Genomic DNA, 16,033 nt, shown 5'->3' with positions numbered 1-16,033 from the left:
TCCAACCACATCATTAGTTAATAGTTCAAACTGCCCTAGGGTAACAACTGTCCATGGACCTGTTACTTTATGTTTTTAATAGCAACTGATCCTATAGTGGAATGTGAGTCCTGCCATAGGAACAGTTTGTTCACTGGGTGTGTTGAATCCCCAATTATAGGAACTGCTCTTTTCCTGCATTAAGCCACATGTGCAGGCTGCCCAGGGTGGAAAGAGTAACACTTATAATTTTGTTCAGTTGTTCTTATGATTCTCTGAAGTGGTTTTTTCCTGTCGTGGACTGGTGGAGTCTGAACTCTTTTTGAAAGTTTTTTTTAACCTTTCAAAATCCTGTTTGAGCCACAACAGTTCCATAAACCTGTGTTGTTGGGATCAGACTTGGATAGTAAAGAACCAAATTTCTGTTCTTTATATAATGTATCTTCCCACATTTATTCCTTGTTATCATCCCATTTAGGTCATATTCATGCAAAAATATGGAAATGGAAATGTTCACAAAATTTCAAGGTCTTAGTCATATATTTGTACTGTTTCCCTGCACAAAAAGGTTCATGTTTACAGAGCAGATAAAATCAGTGTAGTTCTTACACAAAAAACACCAAATATACATTCCAACTGTATTTAAAATTAAGATGTCTAATATTTTACTTAAAAAATATTTCTACAGCACATATCATGTGTATGTGATGTTCTAATTGAATGTTAGCTTATTAGGGCAGGGGCCACATTTCAACTGTAAATTGAAACACTTATTCTAATTTAAAACAAATGTACGCCTGTTGGTGTTTAAGCCTTGTAAAGAACTGTATACATATGACATATTATGTAAATAAATACAATACAAATCCATTTAAGATCTGCCTTTGTGTTACTCATTTAACTGACAACATGGGACTTGAAGTGCCTCTGCTTTCCATAATGGGTTGCACACAGATTCTCTGAAAAGCAGAGGGACTTTGAGTCCCAGAATCCATCGTATCGCAATGCAAATAGTGAGAGAGGGGATTGCATTACACTGTAAGCTTAAGGGGGTGTGGATACAGTTTGCCTGTGCTCGCAGGGACCATAAAGTTTCCATTTCATGACACAACAGTAGGGTAAGTGGCCATGTGCTGTTGGCAGATGCTTTATTTCAAATATTCCACAAGAAGATAAAGTTTACACTAGATCTAGTGTTGTTCCTGGTCCTCTCTGACAACAAATGTGCTGCTAAAGAAATGTATATCAGATGTGTGCAGTCACAGGCATTAAACACTGGGGCTCATTTGCACCTGGGCAGTAACCCATAGCAACCAATTACTGATTCGCTTTTTTAAACCAGCTGCAAGCAGAACAATTAAATCAAACATCAGCTTGGTTGCCATGGGTAACTGCCCAGGTGCACATTTGCAGAGTGTTTATAAATGATCCTCAGTGTCTGGTATTTATGGAAGCTGGAATGCTTGTTTTTCTTGACTAACAAGTTTAAAAAGCAAATTCGTTTCAACAATAAAAAGAATGAACTTTACTTTCTAAGCTCATTTTCAATCCCAGCTTTAAACAAATAGGAAAAAATCACCCAACTGGTACTTAAGAATAGTAACTGACATTTTTGTGATTTTTGTAGTTTTTCCCCCATACTTAAAGAGCCAGTATACTGATTTATAATAAAATTTTTTGTTGAATTAAGAGTATATAGAGAGGGCAGATTTATCAATGTTCGTATTCTTCTTTCCCGTGATTTGTGTTTTTTTGCTGTAAAAATTGTGAATTTAAATAGTGATTTAAAAAATGCAACATTTTCCATATTCAGTAAGCAAAAGAAAAATTGTGAAAAAACTTTATCTAAAAGCTTGCAAGGTCATGTAGAAATTAATAGGAGTTGTCCTAGTTAAAATTTCAACTGTTTAGACAATTCAAGCTTTTTGAGTTTTTCATTAAAAATTACAGGAAAATTATTGAAAAACTATACAATTAAAACCATTACATTTGAACCCTGACAGTATGGTTGCTCTGAAGGTCAATTGTCAGAACCTATTTAGCCTTTATATTGCCAGTTCTGACAAACAGGGTTACTTAACCTTTATCTGTCTATGTAAGAAGCTATTTCACCGTATCAAACCTACCTAATATAAGCTGAATGGCTGACTACTCTCCAACTCAGCAGATTTAATTGTAGGGTAGGGAGCAAAAAATAAAAAATTAATAGTGTCAAGTGAAGGGCAAATGATATCATCATGTGGGTCTTCCTATTCCCTGGGACGGTTCTTGGGATTCATGCCTGCTTAACCATCACTTAAAATTCAGAAAATCATACAGGTTCAATTCAAAGGAATCAAAATATCTCAATTATAAGTCATGTGAAGAATAAATTCCTTTTATTTTGTAAAGATTTCATTGATATATAAAATGAATACGGTATTATATTTCACCTCCCCCACAACATAAAATAATTTTCAACAGCTAGTTTGTTCGTGCCTTTATAAGTACTGTATCTATAAGATACACTACAGAATAAAAATGTATAGAACCTTATATTTGTTCTGTAGTTAAAACTTGCAGCTAGTACCTCTAACAAAAAAAAGTAATAATGTTCAGACAGACAGACAGACAGACATCCTTAAAATAGGGAACAATTAAATTACAATTCATTGGCCAAGTAGCATTGCAATGTCCCATAATTTACAACCACTTAGTCATTAGTTAAAATAGGTACCGCATAACCAGAGAGCTTTGTACAGAATTTAAATACAATGTAAAATTATTAAAGAGACTGTGTACATTATAATTTTATATTGCATGTACAGGCTGAGGTCTTTGGAAGATATAACTTCTGAAGCTGTCAAGATATACAAGAAAAGCACTTATCTTTTTTTTTTTTTTTTTTTTTACAAGGCAACATTTTGGGAGAAAAATCCTCTCTGCTATACAATAATTATCTCTGCTGATCATGGCTTTATTAAATAATGGGTAAAATTGAAATGTATAAAAAGGTAGCCACTATACACAGATAAAACTCATCTTACAATTGCCTTACATATAGGCAATATACGTTTTGTGTTGTTGAAGGCAACAACGACAGCTGCAGCATACTGCATTGAAACTCACCATAGGCATAGTAAAAGATAAGCTATCTGCAACTAGGCGAACAGGCAGACTCTTAAGGACTTTATTTAAAAACATAAAATATCTTTAGCAGCAAGCACATCTGTGCAATCCCTAACTTGTCAATATCTGTTGGTTTGAGAATAGACAACCTGGCGGTGGTATGTTTATAACATCAGGCGAATAGAGTTCTTCGATTCTTTGGTGAAATTGTCAGGATCTGTAGAAGATTCTGTACTTTCCTCCTGAGAGAATGTCACTTTGTCAGGTGTGTAATCGTTTCTCCTCAGGTCTGAATAGATTATGGAAAATACAACAGAATTAACAATACTGACACTTTAGAACCTTCACTGCCCTCCATAGGATTACAAATATTTTTTTTTACATTTGCTGGATTTCATACAGAAATCTATGAGGAAGAAATTATACCCTTTTTAGTTTTTGGCTCATGATCCTAAATACACATGGGAGGGGTTACTGGATGGCAGAAAAATACTGGGCTGCAACTGCTTTTCCTTCCCAAGCAATGTAACTTGGCCTGAAGCCAAACCAACTGGATCTATGCAGTTTGGCCATCAACGTGCTTGTCCAAAATAACATACTGTCATTTGAGACCCAACAACAAGTTAGCCATCTGAACCTTCACACAAAGGGGGTGTTGGGAATTCCCCAGGAACTCACAGAGGTGTGATCTGCATCACACAGTTAAACACATTTATGTGAGAGAAAAAAAAAAAAAACAACCAGCCCACAAAATCGTATATAAACCATACATCAGTGGCTGACAAGGTCACGTTTGACAAATTAAGCTTAAGAGAATTATTTGCTAAATGTTACTTTTGAAATGCTCAGCTTCTGCTAACACCTTCATGGCTGCCCACACAACATCATTAAAACTGAAAAATAAATAAATAAGTTACCTGTTTTGGATAAAGGTCTTTCATTTTGCCAGCAAGGATTTCAAAATATTGCCTCAGAAAATGTATATAAACTACCAGGGACATACTCCTATGCCTTATATATCCCCTACCAATAAGCAGGCAAAGAGATATGGTGATGATATCATTCTTGACTGCTGTCATTTTCTGCAAATAGGCTGGCTGATAATTATGCCATATGTATGGCTCTTGAGTTCTGAATGTTTTAGCCCATATAGAATCATAGATGAATAAAATAAGACATTTCTCAGAACTTGCAGTGAATATGTTACCTGGAAGTTTAAGTTTTCTGCAACAAGAATTGCAGTGGTGCTTAGCACGGAAGTTTCTAATGGCATCATCTCCTAAATTTGCTGGTCCAAACACCATATCAGATGACCTATAAATGAGCAAACACAAGTTACATATTGAAATAGACATAGAATTTGCCAATAGACAGAACGATGGGTAGATTTCAACTCCTATGAAATTGCACTTTTGCACACTGCACTAGCATTGGTAAATGATGCCTAATTGTTACATCATGATAATATGGGCGTAACACGGGTCTAGAAGTTTGGTTCTTACTGAGATTTCCCAGGAAGACACTGCTTTTAATAGCAGTTATATGTATAATAATCTGTATAAATATCTGAAATAACCATTTCAGATTTTAATGTGTATTGGAAAGTTGAAAAGAATTGCATGTCCATTCATTATGCTAAAAAAACTGTTATAAAGGTAGCGTTCCCCTTTAATTAGAGTTTCTTACCCTCAAGATGAGCAGTGCTCTGGAATATTTAGAATATATATACAATTGTGTAGAATTGAAAGATACCTCAATCAGTATATTAATGTATACACCTTTATTGTTGTACACCAAAACTATTAAAGCAGACAGCATGGCGATGTGGCTTTTTGGTTAATAACTGTTAGGTGAGACAGCAGACTCTCCAGCAATAAAAAGACGGTAGATTATTTCTGGTTAGTTTACAGCGAATTAAAAAGAAAGGACTTTGACTTCTAGAAATTGGGAGCCTGTGGAAGAAGTGCAGAAAAACACAAATATGCAAATCTGTTTAAAGGAACAGTAATATAATAAAAAAAAAAAAAGTTTTAACAAAATGTGATCAGTGTGTTCAAAATTTGAACAAAGATTTAAATCTTTATTTCTTTCCTGAATCCAGAGAACATGACAATCAGTTTCAGAATTAATACATGAGGGCAAAGTCCCCTTTGTAACAAAGAACACTGCACTGTATTACTGGAGGTAAATGGATCATGTCTGCCAAAGAAGCAGCAGTCACTTTATATACTATCCACTGATTGGTTGGTTGATTCCATGTTGGCTGTTTAATATTAGCTGTTACTTTTTTGTTAATTTAAAGATATCTTTTGCTGTGGTATTTTATTTGGAATTGATTGAAAGTTCTATAGAATAGTGAGATAGGTTTAAGCGCCAGAAAGTTCAAGGAAGTTCAAGGGGCTAGGCTCTGTTTTCTGCCAGATTGCTAGCTTTTTTGACTAGTGCATAAGCCAAACATTCATTTGAGATACTCAAGGCTCAGGGAGTTCAAAGTGCCATGGAGTCATCACTACTTTTTTTTTTTTCTTTGTCAGATTTGTTTATATTCAGTTGTTTTTTTTTCTCTAGTCTCTGCCTTGCCTGTTTTGCAGTAGTCGGTCTTTGCATAGCGGTCAGTTTTTTTTTGACTACTAGGGTGTATATTAAGGTCCCCATACACCTTCTTCTCCTGATATCCCCTACTTACGGGTGGGGCCAAACGATCGAATTATAACGACGGGTATAGGCAAAGTCGGTCCGGGGACCGCCAAACGATCGAATTATAATGACGGGTATAGGCAAAGTCGGTCGGAGGACCGATTTCGGCAGCTAGACTCGCTCGAGTATGGGGACCTTTAGTCTGTATATATTTTGCTGGCAACATGTCTAGCAGCTATTATTTAGTAGAAGAGGCTGCAGCTATAGGAGAGACTGTGTGGGGGCCTCATTGTAATTTTCATTGGACACCTGGAATTTTAAGGCAATTTTTTTTCCCCAGTTATTAATGACTGAGGTCATCCTACAGGATATAGTCCTCTATACCAATTTTTATGCTGAGCAGTATCTTGGGTCTTATTTTGAGTCCTACTGGGATACCACTACAGTGTTGTCTATCCCTGTTTTTTCTGCTGTTCCAGTTTCTGCATTTCAACAATAATTCTACGGCTGTACCCCCTTGATAAATAGCCTGTCTGAAAAATCTGTGAAAGCAGCTCAGGGTACACTAGCTATTTCATGACTTACAAAGGCAAAGACTCCCAATTAGACACCCCCATGGCAATTTTAGGGAGAGATCTAACTTTGGATCTATTTTTCTTTATTTCAGGCAAAACAGCAAACTTCTATGGGGAACTGCGTCCACAAATCTGCATGTAGAAAGGCAAGGATAGCGCCACTGAACAGCTGCAGGTGTGCACTTAAGGAATATGTTGTGTGTGGGGGTATGCCACAGGTAAGGAGATGTAGGGTATTGTTTGATTCAGGGGAACTTGCAGATTTACATTTAGCAGGTGTTGAGGTAAAATCTAACATTACAACTTTTCCCTTGCTTTAAACCAAAGTGCTCATTTGTAATGGACCTACACTTACAGTTCTGCATACAAAAAGAAAAAATGGTGCAGCTGAATTTTCAGAAAATATATAGTTCGGGTATTTCACAGGTAAGGGGATGTTTAGACTGAAAAACTGCAAGCTGTGCATTTAGAGCGCAGACCCAACCTTTTTTTTTTTTTTTTACATATTTCTTTCAAATTTTTTGTTAAACCTCTGAGGTTTTCAGAAAACCTCAAGCAAGTAAGGAGTGCAAACTGTCTTAAAAAAAAAAAAAAGCTTGGCAGTAGATAGATTATCTAGATCGTGTATAGGACTAGCAGTGAAAGGGTTAGAAAGTGTAATAATAATTAATGTTTATATTTTATACTTTTAAATTGTTGCAGAGTGCTACTTTATGTCCCTTTACCCTGTTTGTTATAGTCTATTGATGGGTACTCCCTTCAGTATGTTTAACAACAGGCTTGTTGCTGTGCAAAATGAACACTTTCTAATAAGGAAAAAACGGTTACAGTGAATGATGGAAGGACTCACCTTTTTTCTCCAGATTTTATAACTGATGGGTCTGTTAAGTTTTCCCCAACACCTTTAAAACAAACAAAACTGATTGAAAACACACAGGGAGGTTGTATTTTCTATAAACTTTCTCTTAAATATACAACAGCATAGCTTAATTTATTCTCATTCCTTCTCAGCATATCTGCATGCATACAAAGTGGGTTACAGGAGCACACCAAGCCTATACACTAAACAAGCATAAAGAAGTGAGTGTGACCTAGCCAAATTGCTTCAAACAAAAACATTGGGGAATTGATCAATTCACATTCCCTGGTCCCTTTTTTATTAATAAGAAATGCAATATAGCAGGGATGTATCAGGCTATGAAAATTATGAATATATATATATATATATATATATATATATATATATATATACACACACACATACATACATATATACAATTATATATATATATATGTAATTATAGTTAGGACTACAATAGTGGGGTTACTCTTGATGTGGGTACGGCAATTTTAATATCATAAACTTGTCTTTGGAAAACATTTTTTTTTTTTTTCAAATACACACTTTTGCAAATAACAATTAATAAAACACAGGGAATGTGCATAAATCAGACCTCTTTTTGTAAATATATTACATAAAAGTAAAATAGTCTCTGGATTTGGCAGAAAATTTTACATAGTTTGATAAAATTCTATCAAAACAGCAAACATTCCCATTTTTACACTTGATTTGTTAACATTTTATTAGTTTGGGGTGGTGGGGAGCGGAATTAGCATCAAACCTTGTAAATCCAAGACCAGAAGTTCCCCTCTTGTGTATTCAAAGGTCCAGTGACTGAAAGCCAACATGGTTTCCTCAAGCATATTGGTCGGTATACTTTCATCCCCATTGTTGTTGTTATATTTCCGGAACTCTCCAGTCATACATTCTTCAATAGCAAACCACTGTCCAGCTGAGTGGCAATATAAAAGAAACACCTCAAGAAACCTAAAAAAAACAACAGAAAAGTACTCATTGCTGTTCAACAGGCCAATATAAATGCAACCATCGCTGGATATTGCAGTCTTAATGTTTATATGAGATGTTTATAAGAGATAGGATGACAAAAACAAATAATTTAATGTTCTGTCACGTTAGCCTACAGCTGTCTATATAACTCCCACTGCTAAGAATTTTTTGATAATAAAATTAAAGGATCAACATATAGTACAAATGAAGCAGGATATTCTTTTCCCTAAGTTTTCAAAGTCATAGACATCTATTCCAGGTCATGTGTGGTAACATTGCCACAGATTTAACCACATGGATAAAAGGTAACTGCTACTGTCACACTCTTTTATGAACTTAATTCATTCTGCGGCTTGCAAAACCTTACGAGAGAATGCAGCTAACAACCTATAACCACACAAACCGCAATTTCAATTGACAATTTTGGGGAGCAGAAAATAAAATACTTGGCTCTTTTCATGCAAAAGTTTTGCTTAAACAGTAGCCCTGCTATAGTTCTGTCATTCACTCCCTAACTGGCCTTCAGGCTGCCTTACCCCACACACCACATTAAAGAGCAAATGTAACGGATAAAGACGCACCAAAAATATAATGAATGCTTTTTAATTCTCTCACAATTAGGTGATTTTTTTTATTGTTTTTTTGAGATACAAATGGTTTATTACTGAGCTTCCTAAACCAAACATTTTTTGCTACTGCAAACATTATAACATTTGTTAGGATGTTTGTCAGTCGCATTTTAAATTGCTGACTTGCTGGAATCAGCCAGTTAGAGCAAGAGAAATCTGTCAGGAACTCACAGCACAAAACCCAAACTTGTTAACAATGGGAGCTATAGCAAAACAAAAAAACAACAATCCTGCAAAGTAATATTTCTAGGTACCTTTACGTTATAATTTAGATGTGAGTTTATTACCAGCAAATCAAGGTAATATTTAAGTTCATAAAAATAAACAAGTAATTTAGATTTACTAGATCTAAAGATACCTTAAGACTGATAAATCTTTAGAAAATTCATTAAAACCAATATGACATAGTACTGTATTATTATTATTACAAAAAAGGGAATCATTTTTAAAGGGTATCATGTCAAGGGTAACATTTTGGCACCCCCAAGTGACTTAGCCTTTCCTTCTCCTTTAAGGCAACTTAACAGCAAATCATAATAAAACTGCAATTGGCATATTGCATCTCAAAACATAACAGTGAAAAAATTCTAACCTTAAAACAGTTTTACTCTGATTGCTACATTCAGTAGCCCTAGCAACCAAAATGGATTTCAAAATCTAATTTTCAAAAGACAAATAATAACAAATATTATGGAAACTGCAATTTTGATTGGATCTGTAAAGGTGAACATCCTTCTTTTAACATCAAAATTTCTAGTACAGAATACATAATCTACCATATAAAATTTTAAAAATCCTACCTTGGGGAATATGGGATAGACTTTGGCTTCATTGCATTGAAAGCAAATGTCATCTTCTGTGCTGCCCTCTGCTGCTGGATTTCCTTAAATAATTAAAATAATTTATTTTAATCATTTGTTTTCTAAAAAAACTTTTCTGGGTGTTTAGAATATCATTTATAAAATAGAATCTGAAGCCTTTCTTCTCTGGTCAGCCTGACTTAATACATATGCAATAGTGATACAGAATAGATCATAGAATTAGATCATGAGTTATGAAACAGAGCTTACAGTGCAGGTCTATTGGTAGGTTAAGCCATAATGCTATAAATCACACAACTTTAATATTTTAGTAAAACATGTACTTACTTTAAGGCAGAGATGGAGAACTGTATCTTCTTTGTATACCCCTAACCAAGTATTAACAACTTCTGGATGGAATGACTTGATGATATATAAATGGCCGGCTTTCAGGATGTCATTCTCTGACCAAGTGCACACCACTTTCACTGCGCGCCTCAGTCCTCCACCCATCTCCTCCTTACTAAGGAATTCAATCTTGGCACACAGTCCCCTCTGTGACCAGGAAGACATACTGTTGTTTAACATGTTTGGGGAGCTCTCTTCCAGCCGATAGACAGTGACCAACTCTCCTGTAACATTATACACAGAGATTTTAATGCAATATTGATGTCACACTTTGATAAAGTAGTGTAAAACAGTGTAAAGTAGTTATTACTGTAGCTGAACATATAAAATGTTGTATGTATTTATTCCGGAGCAGTAATATTTATTACCCAAGATGCACTTAAGTAAAATTTGACCTGTGTGACCTGTGTATTAATGCAGGATGGGGTGAATAAGCTGCCTACACGAGTTTTGCTGGTGTGGCACTCATCTCATCAAGGTAAACATTTCTGTCTACACTTGGGAAGCTTTAGAAGTTTTATGTGAGAGTAACATGACTGACCTTAGCCTAACTGGCTTGGTTCACTCATAAAACTAGAGAATATTTTTGATGACTATATCTGGGTAAAGCTTTAGAAAGCAGTACACTCTTGTATATGTGTAAATGTGTATAAAAAAATTACACACTGATACAAGATGTGAGCAGCTGCAACTAAAAACGTATTATCATAACTTTAAATTATAATTATATATCAAAATTTAATGACAGAATGTAAATTATATATGGACTTGGTTTGCCCTGTAAGGAAACTTCTCTAGTGGCTGCATACAATGCAACTTTACTGAAATCAACTGGTACTGCATCCTTTTTGCACCCAGAATGAAAAGTTTATTTTTATTTCGAAATAATTTATGAGAACCCTTACACTTCCTTTACTCTTTTCATTGACCATAAGCTGCCAATACATGGGTTGATTTTATTGCATATTTTCAATCAAATTGTCCTGTGGCTCCAGAAAAATTCTAAAACATGATCAAAATCCATTTGTTTTCATATTTTGAATAGGCAGGACTGAAAGTTTAACTTGTCAATGACCACAATGATATGTGTATTCAGCCAACAGCCAAAGGCCCTTCTTGTGCAGCATGCGTGCCCAACAAGCTTAAAGATTTTGAACTTAAAGTAAAGTTAAATTGCAGAAATAACTTCAATTTTCTAGGGAAAGACCCAAGACACCATTTCTTTAGACATGTGATAAGGTTGGTTCTGGTTTAATGTCAAAGTACTATTTTACCTTTTGGAGGCACAGGAGTGAAGGGAATGCTCTGGGCAAGACGCATCAAATTATTTCTTTCAACAGCTGAGGAAAAAATAAAATAATTAAATGTGGCTATAAATCATCAACAACGTATACATCAAAGACTGGCTTCAGTGGCTTGGACAACTAACCTGAATAGCAGTAATTGATGTCCACAATTGGTTTAAATGGGGAGCCAATAGCTAAGAAAAAAATAACATTGATAAGTAACAATTACAATTTTAACATATTTATAGTCTTCAGTTCTGGAGAGAAATTCTTACAGAAATTACTTATATGAAGGCGCTCATGCAGAATAGGGACATATAAAAACATTATAATGCCAACAAACCTTTGTTGATATACACTGTATTCTGCACTGACACTGTCTATATTATAAATGGTAAAATGGTGCACAATTTACAAAATGTACTTAGAAGTGTTTAATATAATCACATGACTAAGAATATGGAGTGCTGGTTTTGTTTATTAAATATCTCTTTACTGTTCAAGGGTTTAAACCTCCACCCATTAAACAGGCAGTTTCATGGACATGGTCCTATATGTAGGACAAGGACATGGGAAAAGTAAAGCAAAATGGCCAACTGTGCCCGACCTGCCACAGAAAACTCTTTTTAGAACCGAGGTTTGCTGCTATACTGGTCGGCTTATGTAATCAGCACTGGATACATGCGATTCATTATATTACTCTTTGAGGGCCATGTAACACTAATGCCAAAATGGAAATCAGGGAAATCTATTTCAGTGTTCATCAGGTTATTAAAATTTTGCTTTGATTACCGTTAAAAGCATCATCTTCAGGAGGTCTGAAAAAAACAAAACAAAACATTATTTTGTATAGTTCTTGTTAAGAATCAAAACTGCATTCATTTAAATTCTTCATGGAGCAACTAGGAAAATGATTTGTTTAATTTAAGACTATAAGTAAACAAACAACAATAAGCTAAAGGCTAAAGAAGCTAAAGGCAAACTATGACTAATTTTATGATAAAAAGAGAGTATTTACACACACACACACAGCAGTAAAATAAAGTCAACTATAGAGCATGGTTTTAGGTATTTCAGGTTATGTGCAAGGGTAATAATGCCTTCGGCCTTTCTAAAATATCTCCAGTTTTGACTATGCAGAAATTTTGACATATGGTGAAAAACATAATCTGCTCAGCAATGGTAAAGGTTGAAGCTAGAGAACATAAAAAAATATCTTACTTTGCTTTGCTTGTGGAAGAGGAATGTGCTTGAAGCCAGTTCTGCAAAAGTAATATTTTTATAGTTAGAAATAACAAATATTACACTGCATTTGTACTTTAAACAAATGGAGTAGCAAACAAAACACCCTTTACAATATTTATCTGCGATGTCCATGAAGTTCAACCATTTGCCCAAATAAACCCTAGCTACAGTAGCTTCTAGTTTATATAGAGGATTGCAAAAAACCCTGCCTGAACTAAGACAGTGGCAATTTGCCAATAGGGTATGTAGGGGCTGCATTTATTTGCAGACCAAGAGTGGTGTGGCAGTAGCAAAATGGGTTGTTTTCGGTCACTATAAATGCAACAGCAGAGAAAATGCCAGTGCCATCCATGCATTATGGCACAGACTCCAATGATATCTGCTTGCCTCTAAGAACACAGAGTGGATTTAAAGGACATGTAAACCCCACACACAAAAATTTAAATCAGTGAACAGCCTCTTTGAAATCTTTGAATAACCTGCCACACTGGTTGTCCAGAGATTAATAGTAAGGCTGCAACATCTCCTTAATAGATTTCCTTCTTCTCCTGTAACCCACTCGGCCCCTCCCTCGGGAATTTGCTTTGATTTCTGGCTTGTGGGCATGCTCAGTTGTTTTAAACTCAGATTACTAGACACACCCCCCAGTCTAGCAGCCAGTAAAAAGATGGCATTGCTGGTTCCCATAGAAACTCAGCTCTAGCTGTCTGCTTCAATTTTTTTTCTCCTGAGCTCAGCTTTACCATTACAGTGCTCAAACAAAGCAAAACTTTTATCAGAGACAGTTGTGCCTCTGTGAGCCTATATTCTTGCTGAAATGTATGCTGAATAAGGGTCTGTGTGTATATGCTGTTTGCAGATTTAAATGTATCTAATTATGTATCAGAGAAAAAATGGCCACTGAGTGAAAGCTGCTATTTGCTTTAGGAAAATGTGATGGTGCTGGCAAGCGGAGGGGATAAATGCAGTACAAATGATGCCATTTGGGTGGGGGAGATGTGTCCAACTGATATACATTGTAGGCAAATGTAGGCTTTACATGTCCCTTTAAGCAATAAAATAAATCACTCCCAATGCAAAATGCCACACATGACATTAGCCCTAGAATGACCTGTGTCATCTGAAAAGATCTAATTATAAATAAAGAAGCAGTGAGTTTAATATATGACCCCAAATACATTTATAGATAGTGATCATATAGCCCTTATGCACCTCTACTCTACTGTAAACAAGCCCAGTCTGCCAACTGTTTTCCATCACTGAGAAAGGGCCTTACCACTGAAAAAAACCACTCATCCATTTAAACTATAATCTTTTTAGCACAGAACAATATCTTCCCAGTCGAAGCTACTTACTGATATTGCTTACTACAGCTTAGTTTAATATCCACAAGTACCTAAAGCTCCTTCTCAACAAATCAGAATTCAAGGGGGGGTTAATAAATACCCTGCAGATTTTTAATTCCTAAATGCATGTCCTTAAGTTCATTGAGATGAATGTTATTTTAAAGGACAAAAAAGCTAATGTCCCATGGAGAGACTAATCGCAATTATCGATGGTCGCACGAAAGACCGTTCCACCCTCCACAGATGTTCAGCTAAATCGTCAGATGTGTAGGTAGAAACAATAGGATTTCTACCTCCTTCTGCCATATCAGCCCTGGAGGTAGATTTTGCTCAGGTGATTTCAATGGCGCCTGATCAAAATTTTTAACCCGCCCGATCGGCAAGCCAACCGCAGACTTTTGCGATATTGGTCGCCTCGCTGAGTCGCCAGCTTACTCTCTCCAAAGTTGTCTGCAAGATAAAACTTTGGAAAGCCAAAGCATTGTGTAGGCCTTTCCATTTGTCGCCTACACAATGCTTGGAAAGAGATTTGTCGCCCACAGTATCAGAGATTTATCGCAGGTGACTAAACGCTTTCATTAGCCTGAAAGTGCTAATCACTTGAGGTTGTAGCTTGTTACAATGAATAATTTACTAACAGAACAATTACGTTTATTACATTTACCGTTAAAAAGGCTTCCTTCGTTTCTTCTAAATTAGAATCTTCTGTTAGAGATGCTCTCCTACTACTGCTGTGCACTAAAGATAAAAATCTAGTATCAGTTTCTGTTGGAAAGGGATCACACTCCATAAACAATCTTTATTTAGCAGACAAATTGTGACAGCATCCTTAGTCAGCATACGCAACTACTTACATTTGTTTAGCTGTGAGGAACGGGATATCGTGCTGAGGTCCATAAAACCAGCACAAGACCTCACTTGCTTTAAGCTAGGAAGAGCAGGAGCAACTACCTGTTAAGGAAGACAGAGTAAATTGTATTATAATGTAGGCCTTATTGTCCAGCAAAGAAGGAGAATATCAGAAGTATCCAAGGAACTGTGGGAACTGAAGGCTACAGTAGATTTAGAATTATAATACATTGTTTCTGTAGTCTGGTAAACTAGGAATGCAATAGAAGAGACAGAAAGTGCTTTTAGTTACAAATCCATTACAATTTAACATTTAAATCACAACAAAATGCATAATTTAGATATATACTGGAAAGTTGTTCAGAATTAAATGTTTTTCATCAAGCAAAGTCAAACGTTGGTGGAAATCCCCTTTGATGAGTAAAAAAACAGCTATTTTTACATCTAAATAGTCATGGTGTTTATAAAGAAGCTGAATTCTATTATACTGAGCATGTGAATATTTAATCTTACTACACAAGAAACATACTCCTTCAATTCACAAGCATACCACATCAGTTGCCTTTGCTTCTTCCTTGCTTTTGCCTTCAGGTTCCTTATATTTATGCAGAATCACATTGTCTCTGTGACCTATGAAAATAATAAAAAAAAACAGAAAGATTTGAAGATTTGATATTGTTAAAAGCATTCTTTAAAAATGTCTTTGTTGACTTCCTTCATTAAAATCACACAAAAAAAATCTCTGCAGCCCTAACAGAGGAAACATTCTATGAGCAGCAGTAACCAAACAAGCAAACAATTTAAAAAAGGTAAAATAAATATCCATATACTCAAAGGAAACATTAAAAAACAAAATGTCTCCCATAGACCCCATTTTAATCAAATAATTCAGATTTTTAAAATTGACTTCCTTTTTCTCTGTAAAAATAAAACTGCTTTGTATTTGATCCCAACATATAATTAATCCTTACTGGATGTAAAATAATCCTATTGGGTTTAATTAATGTTTTATTGATTTCTTAGTAGACTTAAGGTATGAAGATCCAAATTACAGAAAGACCCCTTTTCCAGAATACCCTTGGTCCCAAGCATTCTGGATAACGGGTCCTACACCTGTGTACACACATTATATATGTATGTATGTATGTATGTATTTCCCTTACCTCCAGTCTGCAGTGTAATCATGCAAGATATCTCACTGAGATAGCTTGAACACTGGCTTGGCTTACTTGGAAAATGCATTTTCACATTTCACCTAGAAACTCAAAGGACTATGAACTCTATCAAGGGATTTTGTGATATGCACTAGTTCTTTATATTAT

General features: G+C 35.4%; 1 protein-coding gene across 4 annotated transcripts in view; it reads right to left on the bottom strand.

Annotated features, from left to right (window-relative positions):
• Window positions 1-2,335: 2,335 nt before the first annotated feature.
• The window catches only part of trpm7 (transient receptor potential cation channel subfamily M member 7), a 71,482-nt gene continuing 57,784 nt past the window's right edge, over window positions 2,336-16,033 (bottom strand). For 3 of the 4 annotated variants that reach the window (XM_012959486.3, XM_002939628.2, XM_012959487.1), the window contains 13 exons: window positions 15,262-15,341; window positions 14,717-14,813; window positions 14,527-14,600; window positions 12,493-12,533; window positions 12,064-12,089; window positions 11,415-11,465; window positions 11,260-11,325; window positions 9,926-10,209; window positions 9,578-9,660; window positions 7,922-8,127; window positions 7,150-7,201; window positions 4,295-4,401; window positions 2,336-3,376 (listed from right to left, as the gene is read on the bottom strand). In XM_012959486.3, the coding sequence (XP_012814940.1) occupies window positions 3,252-3,376; window positions 4,295-4,401; window positions 7,150-7,201; window positions 7,922-8,127; window positions 9,578-9,660; window positions 9,926-10,209; window positions 11,260-11,325; window positions 11,415-11,465; window positions 12,064-12,089; window positions 12,493-12,533; window positions 14,527-14,600; window positions 14,717-14,813; window positions 15,262-15,341 (1,292 nt within the window). In that variant the 3' untranslated portion in view covers window positions 2,336-3,251. Of the gene's footprint in view, window positions 3,377-4,294; window positions 4,402-4,865; window positions 5,040-7,149; window positions 7,202-7,921; window positions 8,128-9,577; window positions 9,661-9,925; window positions 10,210-11,259; window positions 11,326-11,414; window positions 11,466-12,063; window positions 12,090-12,492; window positions 12,534-14,526; window positions 14,601-14,716; window positions 14,814-15,261; window positions 15,342-16,033 lie in introns of all 4 variants that reach the window. The other variant, XR_001170203.1, reaches the window with a different exon arrangement.

This window comes from Xenopus tropicalis, chromosome 3 (assembly GCF_000004195.4).
Source record: "Xenopus tropicalis strain Nigerian chromosome 3, UCB_Xtro_10.0, whole genome shotgun sequence".
Taxonomy (NCBI): Eukaryota; Metazoa; Chordata; class Amphibia; order Anura; family Pipidae; genus Xenopus; species Xenopus tropicalis.
Note: the sequence above shows the minus strand (reverse complement) of the source record. Positions and strands in the feature narration are given on the sequence as shown.